At 34.8% G+C, this 25,268-nt stretch overlaps 1 protein-coding gene across 2 annotated transcripts in view; it reads left to right on the top strand.

The window, feature by feature from the left end:
- Positions 1-25,268, top strand: part of CPNE8 (copine 8) — a 227,624-nt gene that overhangs the window by 108,491 nt on the left and 93,865 nt on the right. For both annotated transcript variants that reach the window (XM_058743122.1, XM_058743121.1), the window contains exons 8-10: positions 4,448-4,551; positions 9,558-9,662; positions 11,180-11,221. In XM_058743122.1, the coding sequence (XP_058599105.1) occupies positions 4,448-4,551; positions 9,558-9,662; positions 11,180-11,221 (251 nt within the window). The remainder of the gene's footprint in view (positions 1-4,447; positions 4,552-9,557; positions 9,663-11,179; positions 11,222-25,268) is intronic.

Below are 25,268 nucleotides of genomic sequence, written 5' to 3' on the forward strand. Positions count from 1 at the left end.
CAATGTTCATAGTTACTTCAGGAGAGACAGTGCCCGTTAAACGTACATTTAAGGGTACCTTGAAAATACCAAGCATTATCACAGAAATTTGAATGAAATAACTATTTCACATTTGACATCCTACAAATTGGTGTTTTTTTTTTCTTTAAAACACATTGTTAGTTATTTACTTGGGCATAACTTTGGAATCAGGGCCCCTAGATTTCAGTCTTGCCTCTTTCAATATTCAGTTGGGTGAGTTTATGTTCTTGGAGCTTTAATTTCTGCATTTGTAAAATGCTAGATGTCTTGATATCTTCCCCAGATAGTTACTTGGCAGAATAAAAAAGGGGCAGCATTTGAACGATGTGTAAATTATAAATTTGTACAAATTTTTATTTTTACTGTGATATTTTTTTTTTAATTTGTTTATTTATTTTGAGGGAGAGAGAGACAGTGCAAGTGGGGGAGGAGCAGAGAGAGAGGGAGACAGAATCCCAAGTAGGCTCCGCACTATCAGCTCAGAGCCCAGTGCAGGGCTCGATTTCATGGACCATGAGAACATAACCTGAGCCTAAATTAAGAGTCATATGCTTACCCAACTGAGCCATCCAGACGCCCCTTAGTGTGATAATTTTAATTATCTCAACCTAGTATTACATTATTTCAAAATGCAACTTTTGTAATATATCTATCAAATGCCAGCATAAGAATTAATGCAATTTTTTAAATTATAATTATTTTTTAATATATTTTGAGAGAGAGAAAGAGAGAGCTGGAGAGGGTCAGAAAGAGACGGAGAGAGAGAATCCCAAGCAGACTCCTCACTGTCAGTGCAGAGCCTGATGAGGGGTTCGATTTCACAAACTGAGAGATCATGACCTGAGCCGAAATCAAGAATTAGATGCTCAACTGACTGAGCCACCCAGGTGCTCCAGAAATAATGCGATTTTGCATCAATTTGCATAATTTGATAGAGTTGTTCACTCAGTGCTTTAAAAGTAGCTTGAAATTATCCACAAATAATGTTTTTCATTCTGGTTAATTGATTGATTCCACAATATTTACAAAACATACAATATGCTAGTCTCTGGAATGGATGCTTAGAGCACAATGGTGAGAAGAAACAACAACAAACAACCCCTGTCCTTGTCTTTAATGAACAAGTAGTTTGTGGGAAAGACAGACAGACAGTCAGATGACTATGCAGGTAAATGTGTCATGATGTATACAAGTGATCCAATGTGAGAGAGTACGATGGAGAATCTAATTTATATTGGAGAGGGGATCACTGCAGTCTTCTTTGAGAAAATGACATTTAAGCTTAACCCTAAGGAATGGTTTGCCAGTTAAATGAAAGAATTCCACTGAAACGCACAACTTGCATAAAATTGTGAGGAGGGAAGGAAGTGTGTCAGGTGTGTGGTGGCAAAGGGCTAGGAGTGGGAGATGATGGAGACAAAACTTTGGGGGATGAAGGTGGAGAAGGCTGCTCAGAGCCCATTTAGGGCTGGGCTTTGTAGACCATGTTAAATTTCTGTGTTTATCTTCAATACAAGAGAAAGCCTTGAAGCATTTTAAACTATGACCAATATTATTTCTTTTATGTTTGGGGAACACCATGGCGTCTACTGAATGGAACATGGGTTGGAAAGTTGCAAGAGTAGGAGGGGGAGAAAGAAATAAATGCCACTGTGCATGTCCCAGGCAAGAGGAGATTGGCTCAGACTAAGGGGAGGCCAGTGTAGCCAGACTGAAGATTTGAGAAATCTTTTAGAGGTGGAATGGTGTGACTTGATGGTTTGGATAAAGGGTCAGGAAAAGGAAGGAGTCAAGGGCAGCTTCCTTGAGCACTCTGAGTGGATGACTAACCACTAATTGAGCTGGGAAGATTGCAGAAGGAGCAAGTTAGATTTGAATGAGTTAAAAGTGCCTGTGGCATATTCGAGTGGATTTCTTCCATAGGAAGCTTATTTTACTGGTGTGAAGCATTGAAGACAAACCTTAAAATTCTCTCAGGTGGCATAAAGCACAAGAGATTTAAAAAACACAACTTTGCAACGATGCTTATATATTTCTAAAAATAAGTAAATGCTTGTCTTTTCCTCCCAGAAATTAGTTTTCTTTTGTGCTAGATGCAGATGGAATCCCTGCTAAATTACTAACTTGGGTAATTGCAAAACATATTTCCCCCAAGTTTATACAATTTAGTACACTGAAAACAATCTTTATTTTTTATTTTATTTTTTAAGGTTTCTTTTTTAAATGTTTATTTATTTTTGAGAAGAGAGTATACATGTGCATGCAAATGGGAGAGGGGCAGAGAGATTGGGGGACAGAGGATCTGAAGCCGGCTTTGTGCTGACAGCTGAGAACCCAATGTGGGTCTTGAATTCACGAACTGGGAGATCATGACCTGAGCCGAAGTTGGATGGTTAACCAACTGAGCCATCCAGGCACCCCAATGTTTTTTAATCAATTATTTTTTTTGCAAATCTTAAGGAATATAATCTGAAAAACTACAACTTGATATTACATTTACCAGTGATGAAAAGTTGTTTCATTAATATTTAATCTCTGTGAAGATTTATTCGCAATTTGAAGTATGTACATTTCACTAATCTATTATGCATTTTGAGTATATCAGAATGTTTTTTTGGTGGTTTATGTTTTGGTCCAGGCACTTTGAAAGAATGTGTGCGTGTGTGTGTGTGTGTGTGTGTGTGTGTGTGTGTGTATTTTTTTTTCCTGTAGCAAGAACAATATCCTGTCCCTTGTTCCTAGAAAACTAGAAATCATCAAGATGGTTTTCTCACTGCTTCCTTAAAGAATAGTAAAGAGTTTTTTGCTCTTTCAACCTCAGATTTGAAAAGTGATCATGGCTGAGAGGTTTGAGGTGTTAGTGGTGCCCATATTCTTGCCTTTGTTCTTTTAATTTTCTTTAAAATACATATTGGTTATTATGCCTGTTCAGCAGTGACCTCTGCTATGAGTGTTCCTCTGTTACGAGTGTTCCTCTGGCAGAAGTTACTGCATCGGTGCTAAATTCCAAAGTAAAATGACACTATACCAATGCTTTGAAGACCAGAAATCTAGAGCTATGAACTTCTAAAAGGGCAGAAATATGTCTTATTCATCTCTCTATTCCCGGATTCTAGTCTGAGTACTTGAGAAGTGTTTGCTAGGTAAGTGAATGAATGAATGAATGAATGAATGAATGAAAAAGAGACATAGCATCATCTCTTGTATAGTGTTCCTTTAAATGCTGAAGTAATGGGAATTTTAGGTGGATGTTTATTTCTTTTTTATTTTTTTGAGGGAGAGTGAGCAGGGGAAGGGCACAAGGAGAGGGAGAGAGAGAATCCTAAGCCAGCTCCACATCCATCATGGAGCCCAACTTAGTGCCGTATCTCACAACCTTGAGAACATGACCAGAGGCGAAATCAAGAGTTGGAAGCTTGACTGACTGAGCCACCTAGACACCCCTACATGGATTTTAATAAATAATTGCTGGACTCTGCAAAATAAAAAAAGTGGTGAATAAGAGTGTGCCTTTGTAGTCATAGTTAATACCAAATAGTATTTAAAACTGCAACCTCTTGGTTGAATCTGAATTACTTTGACACTCTATGTCTTTTCAAAATTGTTTGCATCTCTTTTCAGTTAAAAAACCAAATCAAAATACTGATTTTTATTTTTAAATTATTGATTTCTACCTTTCAAAGGTACTTCTCCTACATAATTGAACAATGTTTAACTTCCTTAATGTATGATACTCCAGCTTGTTTACTTTTAAGCTAAACCATGTAGCTTATGAGTGCTTAAATATATACATTGATAACAACTACTGGTTTGGCTTAATAATTAACATACAAGTGTGTAATTAAACTACAGAGAAACATGAAAGTGCTTTACTTTTCTTGAAGCCCAATATAATAGGAATTATTATTAAGACATTGTAATACACTTACATATAATTAAAAAGGATCCCTTTTTCCCCCTAGATAGACAACTATGTGGTCAGTCTGGATCTGTCTTGTACCTTATTTAGTGATCTAAAATATCTTAACACCTAATCCATGGCAGATATGCAGTAGATGATAAGTAATTATTTCCTGAGAAATTAAAAAAGTTACGTTCTAAAAATGTGTACTTGAATAACTGAAGGTGTGAACGGAGATCTTGTATTATAATATTGAATATCTAGAGTCATACTTAATATCACTTTTCCAGGGAGAAATGTTAGAAGTTATAAAAAAGTATTAGTTCTCTGACTAGAACAAAAACTTGCAGAGTCAGTTTTTTAGTCTCACAATCCTTTGAAAGTAATTTATGTTGTCCGGGATTCTTGCACACTTGGCCATTTGCATTAAAATGGTAAATTTGTTTTCTTGTCAAGTCTTGTGATCTGCAGTTTCTAGTTATTTATAACCCAGGTTTTGAGATATTTTATTAATTTTGTTTGTAGGATGCTGTTCTGATGCAATTTTGTGCGAACAAATTGGACAAGAAGGACTTTTTTGGAAAGTCAGACCCTTTTCTTGTATTTTATCGAAGTAATGAAGATGGCAGGTAGATTTATCTTTTATGCCTTTTGACTCTATAGTAAGAATGATATTTGAATGATTATTTTTTCTCAGAGAAGCTCAGTAAATTGATAAACAGTAACATATTTTGGTATTTTAAAAATTGATTTGATTTTTGCATCTCAATAACAATGTGTAATTTTACAAGCATTTTATATGTTTTGTGTGATGTTTAAAATGAATGACTTTTCAGCTTCAAAGAAACATTTCCCCTGTACTTTCCCTACACTTACAATATTGCCTTAATAGTATGAAAGAGTTACATTTTTGTGGAAATCTAAAATGCTAAAACTAAGGTTTTGGGTTATAAAATTGAAAAACCATCTTTTTTGAGAAGGATTTGGATTTTATGGGTTGCTTTTTACACTGCAGGGTTTGGGATTTTTTCCCAATAATATTTACCTAACATGCAATAACATTTGTCATTACATTTTTGTAGTTTGAATTCTTTTGGCAGTCATGATTAGATTGGTTTCTATATGGCTTGAAAATTTATCCATGGGTTGCAAAATATGATTTAATATGTATGATTCTATCATTAAATATATCTTATTTTTTCTGTTGTGATTCATATTGTACTGTCAGTATCTGTGGGCAAGTTTAGTGGTAAAATTATGGGCTAAGGTTCTGTTGCCCAAGTTTAAATCATGGCTTTGCTACTTAATAGCTATGAGACCATAGGCAAGGTTTTTAACCCATATGCAACCCAGTTTCCTCATCTGTAAAATGGGCTAAGAATCACAGCTGCTTCACAGGGTTGTTGACAGTACTGAGTGAGTTACTACACAAAACAATGGAAGCTTGCTTAATACATAAAACATAAATGTTAGCTGTTATTGTTATTATTAATCTTATTGTATAGTGTTCCTTTTTTTGTTTTCCTGAACTGCGTGCAAAGTATTAGCTAAAGGGAAAATATTATTTCACAGATTAAAAATGAAGGGAACAGAAAGATAAAAACCTGTGACTACTGCTACACTTACAAATGAAATTACCCATGTTAATGTTCTAAAACAAGTATATAAAATGTTACATAAAAATAGAATATTTGCTACTTAAAATATTGCTACTGAGCAATATCAAATGATGCTTTGCTCATTGTGAGATTTTTTTTGGATACAACTGAGCAACTGTTGGCGATGCTGTTAGGGTGTCATATTATCACGTTTTTCGTACTTCACTTCTATCTTGGTGGTAAAAATGCTGATGTACTTTTATACATGTGAAAAATATGGGACAACGAAGAAAATAGTTACTTGCCAGTCATTTCAAAGGTGGAAAAAACCTAAAGAGTGGTTCAAGATTTTTTAGTCAAAAGAGTGTTATCTCTCATCCTGTCTGAACTACTTATTTTCTGAACTTTCTATTTTTGTTACTACTTTTCTTTATTTATAAACATTAATTGTATAATTAGAGAATCTCAGTCCCTCACACATGAGTTATATTATGAAAATTAATTATGTGTGTAAAAAATGGTAGTAATTTATTGATTAAATAAAATGTCAATATTAAGAAAAGAGTACAATTAATCAAAAAACTCTCAAGTCATTTAAAAACTGTTGCTAAAATTTGGTGAATCTCATTTCAGAAAACTTTCCATTTTATTACACACAGCAAACTAGGTCACCGTCTATATTCAAATATATATTTTAAAGCATATATGCTAGTGCATTATGTATATTTATGCTTTGTTTTGATGACTTTTGAATGAGTAAAAATGCTTTTACTCCTAACTTTTTATGTGTAAGTCTCTATTTTTAACTGCAAAGATTTTAGCTTTATTTTTAACATTTATTTGAATATGAAGCTATTTCAAAAATTGTCTGTTGCTTACTGTGTTTGAGCCTCATTTTATAAGATAGGGTAAAACTTAGTTTTAATAGAAGCATTAATAAAGATCCTTAACAACCTATGATTATAAATTCTTATTTTCTTGCTCTCACATTTATTTAGTAACTTAAACTGTATTCATAATTAGATAACAATGTCCCCTTGGAATAGCTGCTTTTTTAGTAAAAGGTATATATAATCCTATTTGGTATATATATATATATATATATATATATAGAGAGAGAGAGAGAGAGAGAGAGAGAGAGAGAGATCTATAAATATAGATATATGTATTTATGTAGCAATAAATATAGATCAATAAAGTAAGTCACTTTCTTAAGAGCAAAGGTTATCAACATATTTAATTATTATGGCTGGTTATACTCTGAACATAACAGAAGTTCTGATTTAACCATAAACAAAAAGACCAAAAAGTTAATAAATTGTTGGGCATGTTAGTTTGAAGGTAGTCAGGCGGTTGCTCTATCTACCTATCCATCCATGTATCTAGATATCATCTATCTAGATATCTGTCTCTACCACCATACCAAAGACTTGATACATATAAGAATATGACACAAGAAGAGAAAGTCCCTTTGTAGATTTTTAATAATGTATTATGAAGGGAGGTGGATTCCTGTTTCTAAACAGGACAGTTGACTTTTGTACAAAATGGGTTTAAATTCCACAGGTCCACTTAAACGTGGACTGTTTTTTCAATGTTTTTATTTTTTTTTTGAGAGAGAGAGAGAGTTGTGAGAGTAAGTGGGGGAGGGGCAGAGAGAGGGGACAGAGGATCAGAAGCAGGCTCTGCACTGACAGCAGTGAGCTCCATGTGGGGCTCAAGATCACGAATCATGAGATCATGACCTGAGCCAAAGTCGGATGCTCAACCAATTGAGCCACCCAGGTGCCCCAGATTTTTTTTTTTTTTTTGATATACTACAGTACTGTAAATGCATTTTCTCTTCCTTATGATTTTTTCAAATAATGTTTTCTTTTCTCTAGCTTACTTTATTGCAAGAACACAGAATATAATACACATACAAAATATGTGTTTATTGTTTATATTATCGGTAAGGATTCTGATCAACAGTAGACTATTATTAGTAGTTCAGTTTTGGAGGAGTCAAAAGTTACATGCAGATTTTTGACTGTGTGGTTGGTTAATGCCTCTAACCTCTGAATTATTCAAGGGTCAACTGTGTATGTAATTTTGAGGGCAAAATTACATATTTTGGGGAGAGAGAGACATAGTGTGATCTGGGGAGGGGTAGAGAAAAAGGGAGACGCAGAATCTGAAGCAGGCTCCAGGCTCTGAGCTGTCAGCACAGAGCCCGACGCGGGGCTCGAACTCACAAACTGTGAGATCATGACCTGAGCTGAAGTCAGGCTTAACCGACTGAGCCACCCAGGTGCCTCTCTCCCCATGAATTTTTCTTAACCATTTTTGTGTACTGTCTTTTCTCATTTGATTCCTTCTGTGTTTTTCCTGCCTATTCCTTCCTTATGTCCTTTGCTTTTCTTCCATCTTAGGTATCTCAATGACCCTTTTTTGAATCTTCTCAGTCTGTCTTCCATCTTTCTTTTCATGGCTTTTGGCCCTAAAGTGCTTTTGGGTGAGTCAACTCTGAGAACATATAACCACAGATCTGTTCTCTTGAGCTTGTGAATTTAGTGGCAGGAGTTTGTTTAGATGGGCGAGGGTACTACCAGAAAGGGGATAGCACTAATGCCATAAATCTTGTAATGAATACTTGATCCTTTTAGATTATGTTTCTATTTGATCCCTTAGTAGAAGTAGACTTTTCTTGACTGAGAGGAGGAAAATCAACTGAGAGCCTTTTTGAAATGAGAGTATTGTCTTGTGGGGGTTATGTGCAGTATGTCCACTACAGTGATTATGTCATATTCTCATGTTCATGACTGTTACAGGGGTCCCTGTGTTTGAAACACTTCATTACTAAGGTCTTCCTGAGGATTGGGTTTGGGTATCATTCTGGCCAGGATAATTTCATAGCTCATGAACTTTGCATACATTTATGTTAGGCAAAAACATTTCCAGGACCTAATTGATATATGGAGATTAAAATGGTTCGGTGGAAACAACATTGGAATTTGAATCGGAAAACCACCTTTAAGGCTACATAGATTTGACCTCTTATTGTGTACTCTTTAGATATATAGAGCCCATGGTTTAGATAAAGAAAGAACTATAAGCTGGGTTGTCTCACTATAAATTCATGATGTTTACCTTAAGTGGGGCCCTTAGGCCTCTTCAAGAATCCTACTTTTTAACTTAATCCACCAACTTTCCCTCTCTCCCAGGCACTTGAGCACATCTGCTCACTTTCTTCTTTGCTGATGATCATGCTTCCTATTTCATAAGAAAATGGAGGCAGTTGGAGAACTTTCTCATGATCCCATCACAGCATCTCCGGTGCACTCTGCCTTCTTGAATGTTCCTAGAGAATGACTATCTGAGGTCCCAAGGCCAACTTCTGCATTGATGCCCTGGATCCCATCCACTTTCATCTATTTAAGGACATTGCTGAAGCCTTTCTCCCCTCTCTCTTATGCATCATAAATTGTTTCCCTATCTACTGGGACTTCTCCTTCAGTATACAACCTTGCTGTTTTTTCTTCCATCTTGGAGAGAAAAATTTAAAGTAACGAAAACCACAAACTTTCTAGGGACTAATCTATCCCCTGAAGCTACCCCCAATTTCTCTTTACAGTTAAACTCTCCAAACATATTGTCTCCACACTCTGTTTCTGTTTCTCTTTTCTGTCTTCAACCCACCCAACCAGGTTTTTGTTCTCAGCACTATAACAAGCTAATCTTGTTGGGCATACATAGATATTTTTCACTGTTTGATTTGTCATCACAATTTTTATAGAGATTATTTACAAAGCAACTTTAGAATTTATTGAATGTGCAAAAGATCATCTTTCACAAACTTATTGCAGAATCTCATTGCTTTGTGTTGTAGTGAGCTTATCGTTAAAGTTTTAAAACAAATCTCTTTTTGCTAAATGATATACCAGCCACAGAGAGACTGACAACATTTGTTCTACACAAGAAAGAAAAAGAAGAATTACTACTTAAGCTGTATATAATAACTGAATTATAAAAATAACTGGAAACTTTTTTTTTTACAGTTTTACAATTTGTCATAAAACAGAAGTTGTCAAAAACACTCTAAATCCTGTATGGCAAGCATTCAAGATCTCAGTCAGAGCATTATGTAATGGTGATTATGACAGGTAAAATAAATGACGACTTTTCTGAGAGTTTTGAATATTTACTATAGATTTTGTATCTGATAATCTAAGCCAAATTTAAAAAAATTAGGGTGCTTCTTTACCTATGTAAATGTGTATTTACCAACAGACGATTTATTCAGAATTTTTGAATAGCTTTTTTTTTTTATTCATGATAATTTGGGGAAGAGGGATAATTTGACTAAAGTTTGGTTCAACTGATTGATTTTCCAAGGCCAGAAATACGCAAAATGCTAAAAATACATTAAATTTTAGTTTGTTTTGACATATTATTCAAAAGTCACTGTAGAATTTTCATTGCCTCAATGCTTTAATTTGGCATTATCTTTCTGGAGTGGAATAAGTAAACGTAGAAGACTATGACTACGTATATTATCAACTCTGAGGCGTTCTTGAAAATGCTATTATTATTATTTAACTTACATCCAAGTTAGTTAGCATTTGGTGCAGCAATGATTTCAGGAGTAGATTCCTTGATGCCCCTTACCCATTTAGCCCATCCCCCCTCCCACAGCCCCTCCAGTAACCCTCTGTTTGTTCTCCATATTTAAGAGTCTCCTATGGAAAATGCTATTTGGCATCACTGTTCTCATGGATGTTGAATCATAAAAGTTATATAGATGGAGGACAGGGAGATTCTGGTGCTTTACAAGTAACTGGGTGAGGTGACCCTGAAGATCCTCCCACAATATATCTTAAGATTTCTTGACATTAAAGTTTTTTTTTTCTTTTTCAAATAGAAGTTGATTATGAGGTTTATAATTAAAGCCCTTACCCCCAAAGGAAAAGCAAATAAATAGAAAGTAAAAACCCAATATCTTTGCTATTTTATTTATCTTGTTACTTGAGTATTAGAAAAATGCAAATTTATTCTATTAACTAGTGTAGAAGGAACTATTGATTAGCAGCATGTCGTTAAATTTCCTTGAAAATTGAAGTTGAATGTCATTTTTATTCATTTAACAAGATCATAACTTTATCTAACTGAACTCATTTTGTAAGAAAGTGGTTCTTGCAGTGTGGTTCTTGATGAGCGGCATCAGCATCACCTGGTTTAACTTGGTAGAAATTCAAATTCTTAGGCCCCAACTCAAGCCCACTGAACTGGGAACTCTGGGCATGAAGTCCAACAATTCAAGGTGTGAGAAGCTTTCCATGTGATTGTGATTCATGCTAAAATCGAGAAATCCTGCTCTAACACAATGGTTTTCAAGAGTAGGAAAGTAGTTGCAGACCTTCTCATTGAGGAGCTGTGTCAAATTCCGCATGCTCCTCCCATATACTTTCCCTATGCCTTTGAAGAATCAATAAGATTTGAAAAGCCCATTTTAAGATATAAATCAAAATATAGTAATAAAATCAACAAAATCAACTTCAAACTATTTTATGGAACCTACATTATTTCATCTAAGAAAATCTGCAACTTATTTTTTTAATGCTCAATCATGTTATTTTAATCTTACTAAGTAACTTTATGTGTATGTTTTCCTCACGGACAGAACAATCAAAGTAGAGGTGTATGACTGGGATCGAGATGGGAGGTAAGACAATCTCTTCTTTTATTCTTGCTCTTGAAATTTGTTTTCTTTAAAAATATATCAGTATGACCATATGTTTTAATTTTAATCTTCAGATTGCAGATTGTGTGATGTTGCCAAATGTTACTGAGGTGCTTACATGGGATTTTAAGCATTAGTGTAATTTTTCAATTTGGAGAATATAATAGAGGTCTTCCTCACTTTTAGTAACATTGCAGATTTTCAACTGGGACTTGATTTTTCATTGGAAAACTTACAGATGTCTTATATAGCTGCATAGTAGTGATTCTCAAATGTCTGTGCCTCATAATTTCCCTGAAGATTCCTATAACTTTTTATGCCCTGTCATCCATGGGAACACTTGAGTACCCCTAACCCCCTAAAAAAGGCACATACCTCACAAACAAAAAAACAAAACAAAACTCTAGAATTATGTCTGGTGATTGCCAATGTTCAGAGCTCCAAAATCATGGTTTTCCTTTGCATATCACAGTACATGTTAAATACTAACAGAGAAGTTACACACTACTTTTTTCTCTTTCTTCTTTATTTTTCCACTGTTTCTACTGTTTTAAGTAGGATTGATACTGAGGTGTTTTTAAAAACTATTTTTTTAACATTTATTCATTTTTGAGAGACAGAGCGTGAGAGTGAGGGAGGGGCAGAGAGAGAGGGAGACACAGAATTTGAAGCAGGCTCCAGGCTCTGAGCTGTCAGCACAGAGCCTGACGTGGGGCTCGAACCCACAAACTCAGATCATGTTCTGAGCCAAAGTCAGATGCTTAACTGACCCAGCCACCCAGGCGCCCCAGTACTGATGTGGTTTTAAATGATGTTAAGCCAAGGGACCCAGAAATGCTCACATCTCACTTTGCCCCAGGTCATTCCTTTTTTTTTTTTTTTTAAATATAATTTATTATCGAATTGGCTTCCATACAACACCCAGTGCTCATCCTGACAAGTGCCCTCCTCATTGCCCATCACCCATTTTCCCCTCTCCCCCACCCCCATCCATTCATTTGCATACATGGTCCAATTGGTGACATGAATTTGGCCCAACTAGTATTTTCTCCTTTTTGTGGACTGATAAGGGGGGATGGAGAGAGAGGTGAAGATACTATCCCACACTTCAGCTCTCACCAAATAATTGGTTTCATTCTTCAAGTGGTATCTCAAGCATGACTGTGCTAAAGCATCCTAACACCATTTGAAGTTACTCTTTTTTTAAGTTTATTTATTTATTTTTGAAAGAGAGAGAGCACAAGTGAGGGAGGGGCAGAGAGAGAAGGAGAGAGAGAGAATCCCAAGAAGGCTCTGTACTGTCAGCGTAGAGCCCAATGGGCGGGGTGGGGGGGGCTCGAACTCACAAACTGCAAGATCATGACCTGAGCCGAAGTCCAGAGTTGGATGCTTAACTGACTGAGCCACCCAGGCAACCCTAAAGTTACTCTGAAAGATAATCAATTTCTACATGAATTCTGGAGAAATCTCAGTAGAAAACATTATGTTTTCTCATAGAGACATATGCTCGCTCCATTGCTTCATTAAACTTTATTCACTGAGAAAATGAGTTTTGCACCTCAGAATAAATAGAAGAAATAATGCCAATCTGAGTAAAGCAGGACTTTATGCTTTATATCATACCCTGTTTTAAATTTTAATTGAGAATGCAACAATGGTGGCCTTTCTCTATTAGGAAATTAGGGAAATTTTAATTTGAACACTTTGAAATGAAGTATATAAATTCAGATTTCATTTGCATGTATGACCTTTAATCTAAAATTTGCAGACATTGTAGATGTTTTATTGTCCTGCTTTGAAAAGTGAGATTTTATGACTCTCCTTCTGTCTTCCAGTCTACTTCTGAGCCACAAAAATTTTGAATAGTTTTGGAGATCAGAATTACCTTGGAATTTAATTATCATTTTTCTTTCTTTTTTGATATTGGAGTTTTGAGCATATGATTTATTGAATATTTTTAATATGCCAGGTATTCTCTCAGCATTTTTCATGTTATTCCTTATTTAATTTTCACAGTAAGAGATAGGTAGTGTATTAATACTATTTTACAGATAAAAAAATCAAGGCAAAGAAGTAATGTGCCTAGGTCACACAAGGAACAAATGGTGGAGCCAGGACTTGAACCTGGCAGTGTTCTTCGTCCAACAGTTCACTCATAAATAATACACTATATTTCTCTAACATTATAATTATAAATCATGTTATATAAATAAAAGCCTTCAACCTGGACATTGGTCTTACTCTATGATTCTTTGGCAATTGATAATGTTGTAATGAATAAGAATGCAAGTAGTATTTAAGAAACGTTTTAACGTAAGTATGCCATTACCTAACATTTTATATTACTCAGAGAGGTGGATGAAGCATTCCTAGGTAGCAAGTCCTATGTAACAGGAAGTTAGGAGAGGTAAATGAGTATTTCAGATTTTGAAAGAATCTTGATAGCTATCCAATTGATAAATGAGCTGTCTTAGATTATGAGAATAAGAGCTTGAGTGAGAACAAGCGCATGAGGGAGAGTAGAAATAGAAAGATGGGGGGATTATAGAATGTAGTTAAAGGAAGTGAAGCATTTGGGTCATTAGATTAGGGTTTTTTTTTTTTTTGATATACAATGATTTACTTTTGAGACATGAATTTAGATGGAAAGAAAACATTTAGGTGTTGAAATTTGATGAACTCATCTTGTCATTGGATCTTCACCTATTGGTGGTGGTGGATCCCATGTTGATTTAATTTTAAATTCCACCTCCATATACCATCATTAACAGCATGTTCAAAAGAACTCTCAGGAGTAAGACTGTCTGACAATCAAAAGGGGATGATGGTGGCAGGGGAAGAATTGTTAGGGGGAAATTTGAACATTCCTTGGAAATGAATTATATGATTAGCAGAATAATTACAGGAGTGTATTATAATTTTATAACTGGTTTAATAATTTTTTAATGGGTCAAAATGCTCTTTCTTTAATCCAAAATATAGATCCATATTTTAATCTAAGAAACTTCAGTGCATAATTTTATATGACCCGGGTATAGTAATTAGCTTTTCAGTGTTAGCAAAATGATGTTTGAGAATGACATATAAAAAGAAAAATTAAAATAATTAAATAATTTTTGATAAGTCTTTCTTCTAAATAAATATGATTTATGAAATTTAAAAGGCACATTAGTCTCTAATAACAATAATGCCTAAAAGCCATAGAATCTAGATACTAGTTTTATCATGTGTAGTAGTCACTGTGTAGATTGTTCTACAAGTTGATATTCCAGCTTGTGGTTACATATGCTTATGATAACATGGTTATTATACTTTCTACACACATTTTGCTTATCTGACATAATTTCCCAATGTAGATGTTCTTTCCTGAAATCAGGGTGAACATGATTTGACATTCATTATATTTCATGATACAATGTAATTATCAGCAGAAACTGTTTCCTGTTGTCTTTAGTATTTGTCATGAATCATGTACATGTATCAATTTTTAAATTCTGTATCTAGGTTGAGAACTTTTGTTCCCTCTATTTAGAAAAAAGATTATTTACTCAGTGGATTCCTCTCACCTGTTTTTGACAGCTATATCAGCATTGTCCAGTATAAATATAATGCAAATCACATATGTAATTTAACATTTTCTAGTAGCAACATTGAAAACTAAAAATAAACCAATGAAAATGATGTAATAATATATTTTATTTAATTCTATATATGCAAAATATTATTTTAATATAGAATCAATATCAATATAATTAGTAATGAGACATTTTACATTTTTTATACTAAGTCTTTGAAATCCGGTATGTTATTGATGCTTGCAGCATACCTCATTCAGACTGACTATATTCCAAGTGCCCTATTGCAACATCTGGTTGGCAACTGTCATACCAGATAGCACGATGTAAAGTTTAATTAAACCCATATAATATACATCTTAAGTAACTTTATATCAGCTCTTTGTTTTATTTTTAAATCAGTTTTATTTGTCTGTATGTCATAGTTTTGAGTGTCCCCTTACAAAGTGGGGGAAAACTGTTCAGATATCTATATTATTTTGTGTATGAATTTAACCATAGGTAACCCATAAAGTAACCTGATCTGTCAGTTCAGAGAGAATATTTCAGTCAAGAATTTAAGTGAACAATGCTTGACAGTGTTACTTGCTTACAATCACATTTTGTTTTACTAGCTAGGGTGCTTCAGATAAGTGAGGTGATAATTATATTCGCAAATTAGTAACTTCACGAAGTGGTGTGATTTGGGGTCATAAATCTAATGGTATGTTTAACGTAATTCATCAACTTGAGATTAGTTCTGTAACAAACATCTTGTGCACCCTGATGCCTACAAAAATGTGGCAATGCTGTTGCGCAAGTAACCAGTTGACATTAAAATGGGTAGCCTGAGCTAATTTGCAACAGAAGAAATATAGTCACTTGTCCTTTTCTATTTAAACACCTTGGCAGTGGTCTGAGTGCAGAGACATTGCTTGACCTTAGTATGAATAATCAGTGTAAATGTACCAATTTTCAACAAGTTAAAACCACTTTACTAAAATCGTCTCCATAATCCCCACCATTTCGTCAAGTGATGTGAAGGAAGAATATTTAAAACCTCATTTTAACAATTGAAAAGCTGAAGTGCTGAGAAACTGACTTGTCTGGGTTACAAAGCAATCAGTGGTAGTATCTTTGAAAAGCTTCAATTGCTTGAAGTAGCTTCAGCTGACTTTGTGGCTCGTTTAAAATTCAGGGAGTGTTCACAGAACAGCTCTCCGTTAAAACCTCGTGGCTCTGATGTGGGACTGATTGTAAATGGGCCACCGAGTAGATCGCTATCTCTCTAAGATGACTTCATGAAAAGGCTGAACTAGTGAGCTGCCAGTCATAAAATTTGACTCTTGAAATGTGCTGAACAAGGAGAGTACAGGTTTTATTAGCACTCTGCACGGTGTCTAATGTAGTCGTTTTAAATAGTGACACTTAGAATAAGTGCAAACTTCATTTATCTGGGAAATACCATGTAAGTGCTATCTATCATTTTCTAGTCTGTTCCCTTTGAAGATAGTTGATAAACACACTTGATGTTTTAGTTCTGCAATTATGCATCATCATGGTGTGAAATAACAGTCATTCTCGGTCCAGTGCCCCACTCAAGAATTTACTTGTAAGTTGTCTAAGGCATTTATAACTCATTTAGGAGAAGCACGTGCAAACCTTTTGTAGTTTTTTCATTACTTAAAATTTTCTCACTTACTCTAATTAAACTTTCCCTAACAATAGCTGTCTGATTGCTTGCAGTTAACCCTGAATGTCCTAAATGTGTATTCACTTTCCTTTTCTTGTTCCACCACCTCCACTCCTTGGAGACTTTTTAAAAATGTAGATAAATGGAATTTCATAATCTACATGTTGTTTACTGCCATACCGTTTGTTCCTCCACCTCCTACGAATTTAGGTAATGATTTTCCTCACATATAGTTTGTGGGGTTTTGTCCCCTTTTCCCTCCAATCTATAATTCTTACCCTCATTAAAGACTGATTTAATTATGTATATGATGATATCTAAGGTGGTAATCATTTTTGTATGTCTCTATGTCCTAATAGAAATTCTATTAACTAATTTTGAAAGAAATTGTTATTGAGCATTTATTATGTGCTAAACAATTTGTCAGGCTAGTGAAAATACACAATTCTAATCTTTATACAAGAATATTTTAATTTTCTTTAATGTGTTTTATATGTCCTTCCATTTCTGTGTTAATTTTTGCCTGTTGGTTTTCTGTTCTGGTCCAATTTAAATTTAAAAAAAAATTTTTTTTAAATGTTCATTTAATTTTGAAGGAGAGACAGAGCATGAGCAGGGGAGGGGCAGAGAGAGAGGGAGGCAAAGACTCTGAAGCAGGTTCCAGGCTCTGAGCTGTCAGCACAGAGCCCAACGTGGGGCTCGAACCCATGAATGCTGAGATCATGACCTGAGCCTAAGTCAGATGCTTGACTGACTGAGCCACCCAGATGCCCCTCAGCCCAAGTTAAATAGTCTCAAATTGTCTGAAAGCTTTTCCTATACATCTAAATTCATTTAATCCCTCTCTTTTGTGTATTGTGTTTACCATTTAGGAATGCTAATTAGCATATCTAGCATATTATGATTTATGCTGAAATTTTGTTTCTGCTTTAGCTGTCATATTAAATTGTAAACTCCCTGAGGTTAAGGACTGTATTTTGTCTTACTGTTTCCCACAATGTAAGTTACAGTGTCTTTAATGGAGTAGCTTCTTGTGTTATTTCAATGTTACAGAAGAGAGTATTTGAAATAACTCTGTTGTCTTTTTGATAAACACCCAATCCTCTATCAGTGATGGTTATTTATCTTCTCATTTCTGCCCTTTACTTGAAATTATGAAATTATCTTAAATGATGTTAGCGATTATATCTCTTTAGTTGAAACTTCAGGCAGTAATTAATTCAGCTGTCATTTTCTCACTTTTTAAAAACTATTTGTAGACACCTTAGATTTTTTTTTTGTATTTAACAAAGAAACTGAGTCTATTTAATTATGTCCAATGTGAATTAATCATCAACTTCACCGCTAAATCTGCCTTTCCTCTCATAGGTTTTATTTTATTGTGAGATTACCAGGGGTGATATTCAAAATGTTTATCAACCATCAAAATAGATGATAGCTGTGCAATTAAAATAGGCCCCTGGAAACCCTTTTCTTTGTCAGGGTCAACTTTTTAATTGTTGGATTATAGGGTGACCTGGGGAGCCCTAGGGAAGGTCCTTGGAAACTGGAGTAGTAGGAAAGGCTCATAAGAGATTGAATTGTGAAGAGTAGACAAAGAGGTTTAGAGTAGACTCACTCTGAACAGTGGTTAAGTAGACAAATGTTTTTATATTTTTACATTTACTTGGACTCTACTGGATTTCACTCTCGAGTGTTATCTCCAGACATTATCATAATCCCAGGCTTGCAGACTTGAAACATGATATTGACTCCTCCCTTGCTCTCAGCTACCATTTCCAGTCATTTGCCAAGTCCAGCATATCTAAGAAATAAGTAATGAAATCATGCCATTATTGTAATTAATGTGAATTCATGATTTTCCTACAGTTAGTTCTATAATTTTTTAGTTTCCACAAGGTTAAAAGGTGAAATAAATGTGGATATTTATGAAAAGAGTGTAAATATTTGTTACAAGGCTAAAATTGGTATTTATTTTGCCAACAGTATCATAATTCAACATTGTGATGGGAATAATTTGTTTTTAAGTCTATGGATACTGAAAGAATAGTAAAGAGAGCAACAGTACAGTAGAAAAAGTTTTTACAGTGCAGTTTAGGGAAAGAGAAAAGGAATTGGAACAAAAGAAATCCTGAATCATAGTAGTGGAGAAACAGAATTTTTAGTCATAGGATTTATATAGTTCTAGAAAAAGAAGAACGGGAATTTGTAGAGAACTGTTGAGAATAGCACAGAACATTCTGGCAAACTCTGGAAAGAGGGAAAATGCGTGGAGCTGAGGTTTTATAAATGTGTGTCAGAAAAGATGTGGGTTACAAGTCTGTGTTTTCAAAACAAGTGATTTTGTATCTCAATGCCACCATTGCTGAATTAGGATTAACTCATTGTTGGGAAGGAAAAATTTTCCTTTATCCTTCAAGAATCTTTCAACTGGTCTAAGATTTAAATTGGCATAAGACAGATTAACAAGAGAAAATCAAACTTAATTACATATATATGGGAGTGCCATAAAGACTATAAGGGCCAGAGGCAGCCAGGCAATTGAGGCTTATATCCCATTCAGAGTTAAGGAGAAATGGGTAGAGGTCTGGGACTTCAAAGGGAAAGAAGATTTATTCACAGGAAGATAAAAAAAGAATAAGTGTTTGGTAAGAAATGTTTGCTGGGCCCTACAGAAATAATTGGGACACAGGAGGAATTTTAACAAACAGACTTTGATAGGTCTGTTCACCATAGGAGTTTTATAGGGGGTTTACCTCCCTGCTTACTATACCTAGTTCATAGTATAGTAATCTATGGTGATAGTTCCCTTCCTGGAGTTGGTCCTCTATCTAAATTCTGTTAGGCAATTAGGTGGAAGGTCAAAGGTTTTTCCAAGCCTTCTGTTTCTTAAAAATAATCAGCATAAAATAATCCACATACAAAAGAGGCACATTTTGGGGGAGGTTGGCTGGCTCAGTTAGAGGAACATACGACTCTTGATCTTGGGGTTGTAAATTTGAGGCCATGTTGGGTGTAGAGATTACTTACATGGATAAAACTTTAAAGAGACACATTTTGGAGTGGTAAATGTCGCTCCCCTACATCACAGGAAAAGAACTCAAATTACCTGAAAATGTTACTTTTTAATTTGGCTTATCAACATGATTTAGTAGTAAGATCTATAACTCTCAGGACCCAATATTCTACAATAAGTCAGGTTCAGACCTGCTGGGAAAGAAGCCTGTGTTTTCAAGGCCGGTCAAGTTTTAATTTAGAATGAGAATAGGAAGAATGACAAATTGGAAAATAACCAATTGAGCATTTTACATGATTTGAAATAATTTATGTGTAAGATTTAAGTAAGATTTAAGTTTAATTAAGAATTAATTAAAACTCATACCATTGAGCAAAAAATAGCCACATAAATGAAAAGAATAAAACACAAAGAAAAGAAAATAGAAGACTACAAAATAATCTCTGAATTTAGAAGGTCTTTCCAAACATAATAAGAGATGGAGCTAAAGGGTCCTTTTTTAAAATAAACTTTTTAACATTTTATTTATTTATTTTTTGAGAGACAGAGAGAGACAGAGTGTGAGCAGGGGAGAGGCAGAGAGAGAGAGGAAGACACAGAATCCAAAGCAGGCTCCAGGCTCTGATCTGTCAGCACAGAGCAGGAGGTGTAAAATAAACTTTAATTCAACGTTAATGTAGTATAGAAAAGTGCACACATCATAAATATACAGCTCAATGAATTTTCACAAATTTGAATACAGCATTCAATACAGTATATTCAGCACCCACATCAAGAAACAGCTTTACCACTGGGGCTCCTGGGTGGCTCAGTCGGTTAAGTGACTTCCGCTCAGGTCATGATCTCGCCGTCCTTGAGTTCGAACCCGACATCGGGCTCTGTGTTGACAGCTCAGAGCCTGCTTTAGATTCTGTGTCTCCCTCCCTCACTCACACTCTGTCTCTAAAAAAGTAATGAATGTTAAAAAAAATTTAAAAAAAAAAGAAAGAAACAGCTTTACCAGCACTGCAGAAGCCTTCCTCTTCCCTCTTCCATTCATTATTTCCCCTCCTTCTAGTTAACCACCTTCCTGACTTTTGTTAACATACTTCAGTGTTGCCTGTTTCTGAATTAAACAAATGGAATTAAGTAGTAGGTACTCTTTGGTGTCTGGCTTCCCTCAACATTAAGTTTGTGAGATTTGTTTATATTACATGTGATTTATCTTAATTTTTTCATTCATTAAATTAATATGTATTGCACTCTTATTAGTTGAAGAGACAAAAACATCTAAATCATATGCAAATTCAATCAGTATTTTCCAAATGTAGAATTCTAGATCCTATTTTAATATCGAGCAATAACAAAAAAGAAACCTTTAACTGCACTTTATTCTCCATGAAAATTAAGGTACCACCTGCTTTACCTCAGAAGGTTGTGATTCAGGTTCCTGTTAGCATCTCCGTAGGTTCTTAGTTTTTGTCCTTAAAATTAAAACCTTTCTGTTTCTATTATATTTTAAAACATTCAGGAATAATTTCTTATATAGATGCTTTTAGCCAAAGAACAGTCTCCTAATGAAAGGAAGCAGAGTTTTAAATACCATTTCAATTGATGGACACTTGTATAGACAAGATATTCAGTCATTCAGCTCTGAAGCAACACAACATTGTTTCTTTTTGTCCTTTTTATTATCATCTCATGCCATCCTTCAGACTATTTTGCAATTTGTAATTTTAGTCTGCAAAAATACAGCCTATTTATATTATAACATGCATGAAAAATGTGTTGATTTTCCAAAAGAAGAACACAAAGCCCTACCTCTTCTTCCCATTCATGGTAATTGTTTTTCACTACGAAGTTAACATATTTGTGGGGCTCTTGGGTGGCTCAGTTGGTTAAGTGTCTGACTTCAGCTCAGGTCATATTCTCAGTGTTCGTGGGTTCAAGCCCTGCATCAGGCTCTGTGCTGACAGCTCGGAGCATGGAGCCTGCTTCAGATTCTGTGTCTCCCTCTCTCTCTGCCCCTCTCCTGCTCACATTCTGTTTCTCTCAAAAATAAATAAAAATTAAAAAAAGTTTTAAAATTAACATATTTGTGACTTCAGGTATTTTTGTCATGTGTATCCCAAAAGATTTTTCATTCATTTTCAAACAGGTTTTCTTTTTGCTTATATTGAAGAATATCTTGCACATCTCTATAATGATCTCAAGTGTCATCTCCATTCTATAAGATAGAAAACCTTGAAGTTTTCCTGTAATCAAGAGTAAAATGTGTTTTTTCATTTATTGCCAGAAACATTGTGGACCATTTGCAGCAGCTGGAGATGTAACTTGAAGCACTTTTCCTTAACATAATACCTCTCCAGATACAGATACTGGTTCAGTAGGCTTGGGATACAGTCTAAACATGAATTGTTTGAAAAAACTCCCCAGGTCAGCCTAACTCAGATTTGAGCTGAGAACCATTTTTAGAAACTCACTCAATCTGTTAGAAATGGGAAAATTAAAAACTAAAACTAAAACTACAAAAACCTTACTTATGAAATCATTATTTTTTCCCCTGAGATTAGGAACTGAATATCAACACAATTAAATAGGACGAATGCTTTCTTGAGCATCTATAAAGTGCAGATTGCTATCCTAGTTACTACAGGCTAATTAAAAAATGATTCACACACAGCCCATATGGTCTTGTAGAATGTACAGTACCATTCTAGGAGCAAAATACTAGGCAGGGCATGTTCCTTGAGAAAGGTATAATGTGTTGTTAAATTTTAGAGAAAGACAAGTTCATATCTGAGCAGAAGTGCCAAGATGTGCTCATGACAAAGTATGATAGGTGATTTATCTGAAAGGAGAGTAGGGATTTTAAAAGAAGGGATTTTGTGAACCCACTAAGTAAAGGATTTTGTTTTGGGCCTGTGATTGTGAGTATGTTACAATGTATTAGAGGGAATTAATGGGAAATACAGATACATATACAAAGGTAGGTCAGGACCATATGATGGAAGGCTTCTGATAGACTGGAGAGTATTTTCTGAATTCCATTGGAACTTTGGAGTCATTAAGAGATTTTGTTACTGAATAATGAACCAAGGACATTCTAGCACTATGAGAGATATGGGAAAATATTTGCAGAATGATTTGGAATCAGGGAGACACAGAAGTATAAAAACTAGTTTAGAGGTTAAGGAGGTTTTTGGGATAGTAATGAAACTTATATTAGGTTGGCAGTAAAGGCAATAAAAAATCATAAAACCCTTGCCGTGAAAAACAACTAAATTACATTTTGAATATGCATAGAGCTTTGCAGTTTACAAAAGTGTTTTTCACCACTTTCTCATTTGATCCTTATAAGAATCCAGTAGGTATTATTTATTATCTTCCTAGTTTTGCTGATAAGTGAATTGAGGTTAAGTTTTTTGCTTCAGATTGCATGGTTTGTGAGCTTTTCAGTTCTTTATACAAAATGAAGCTAGATACTAGAGCCAGTGTTAAGGAAATGGAGTATATAAGTTTGTAGCTGCTGGATGGTTACAGTTGAAGACTGAAGTAAAACACAGATCTCATATTCTGAATGTAGTTGAGAATGAAATATGCACATCACTAATGGAAATAGGGGGTTGCTAACTTGTCAGTTTGTGGAAATTGAGGTAGCTACGATGAACCTGATTTTGGACTGGGTGAATTTAAAATTTTTTTATTAGCTTTTTTCTTAAAGTTTTTATTCAAATTCCAGTTCATTGATATACAGCGTAATATTAATTTCAAGTATACAAGACAGCAATTCAAGACTTTCGTATAATACTTAGTGTTCATCACAAGTGCCCTTCTTAATCCCCATCACCTATTTAACCATCCTCCCACCCACCTCCATTCTGGTAACCATCAGTTTGTTCTCTATAATTAAATATCTGTTTCTTGGTTGGCCTCTCTCTCTCTCCTTTTTCTCCTTTGCTCATTTGTTTTGTTTCTGAAATTCCACATGAGTGAAATCATATGTATTTGTGTTTCTCTGACTGACTTATTTTGCCTAGCATAATAAAAACTCTCTAGCTCGATCTATGGCCAAGATTTCATTCTTTTCTATGGCTGAGTGATATTCCATTGTGTTTATATACCACATCCACTTTATCCATTCATCAGTTGATGGACACTTGGGCTGATTCTATAATTTGGCTATTGTAGATAATGCTGCTATAAATATCGGGGTGCATGTATCCCTTTGAATTAGTATTTTTGTATTCTTTGGGTAAATACTTAGTAGTACAATTGCTAGATTGTAGGATAGTTCTGTTTTTAACTTCTTGAGAAAACCCCATACTATTTTCCAGAGTGGCTGCACCAGTTTGCATTCCCACCAACAGTGCAAGAGGGTACCCCTTTCTCCACATCCTCACCAACACCTGTCATTTCTTGTGTTGTTGATTTCAGCCATTCTGATAGGTGTGGGGTGATGTCTCATTGTAGTTTTGATTTGTATTTCCCTGATGATGAGTGATGTTGGCCATCTGGGTGTCTTCTTTGGAGAAATATATATTCATGTCTTCTGCCCATTTTTAAATTGGATTTTTTGTTTTTGGGGTGTTGTTTTATAAATTCTATATATATTTTGGATTCTAACCCTTTATCAGATATGTCATTTGCAAATATCTTCTTCTATTCCACAGGTTGCCTTTTAGTTTTGTTGACTGTTTCCTTAACTGTGCATAAGCTTTTTTTTTTTTTTTTTTGATGAAGCTTTTGCTTAGTTTTGATGAGAGACTCCCAAATGTAAACCTAGAGAATGGTCTCATTCAAACAGTATTAGAACTCATGATGGCCTCATGCCAGAGGAGCAAAAACATTCAGATCACCTCAACCTAATTCTGTTGTGCTCTCTTCTACAATACCCAGCTCTCTCTTCCTAACAGATACATATATTTTGAAGACCTGGCTTTGCTTGCTCTCCCCCCAAGATTGCTTTTTTCATTCTATTTCTTTTTTTTTTTTCATCCCCAATTCTTTTTTAAAGTTATATATCACAGGGGAGAATGTATACAAGGCTATTAGAAATATGAGACTAGGGGATGGGAGAGATGCTGGAATATAAATCAAAGGATAACCTGGAGAAACATCTACCTCAAAGATCTCTTTTACACAGTGGAAGTATATGTAATTACCTACTGAGAGTTTTGAGGGAAAATTCTACAGAGCTGGTCATAAAAGTCTTCCAATTAAATGAAACTTCCAGTTGTGAGTGATGAAAAGATTCTGATAGTAATGATGCTGATCATTTATGCAATAGGATTTACTGATATGCATTGGTCACCCATTATTTTCTCCGTGATTCTAAATACCAAGATGATTTGAGATTTTGTGTTATGCACATGTGTTGTATAGTTGTACAGCGTTTGTCACTCACCTACTAGTATTCCAAATACACATAAAACTAAGCTTAGTGACAACTGAGTCCTGGAAAAAGTTTATTAAAATTTAGCAGGTGACAAGGTCACTATAGATGTGCATCTGCCAAATACCTTTACTTTGTGACAATTTTAATATTTCATCGATATTGTCTAGTCAGAAAGAGAGAAAATGAATAAGAGAGACTGTGGTGTGTACAGTCCTTTTGTTATATAAATTGTTCTACAGATAGCTTGGGAATCCCATTTTAAGATCATGCACCATACAAGTTTTAAATTTAATTTGGTATGCCAAGCAATTTTACACATTTCCTCTCAATTCTCAAAAAATTCTCAATAAAAAATATTATTGTTGTTCTTTTTCCAGACATGAAAACGA

This window comes from Neofelis nebulosa, chromosome 8 (assembly GCF_028018385.1).
Source record: "Neofelis nebulosa isolate mNeoNeb1 chromosome 8, mNeoNeb1.pri, whole genome shotgun sequence".
In the NCBI taxonomy this organism is placed as follows: domain Eukaryota; kingdom Metazoa; phylum Chordata; class Mammalia; order Carnivora; family Felidae; genus Neofelis; species Neofelis nebulosa.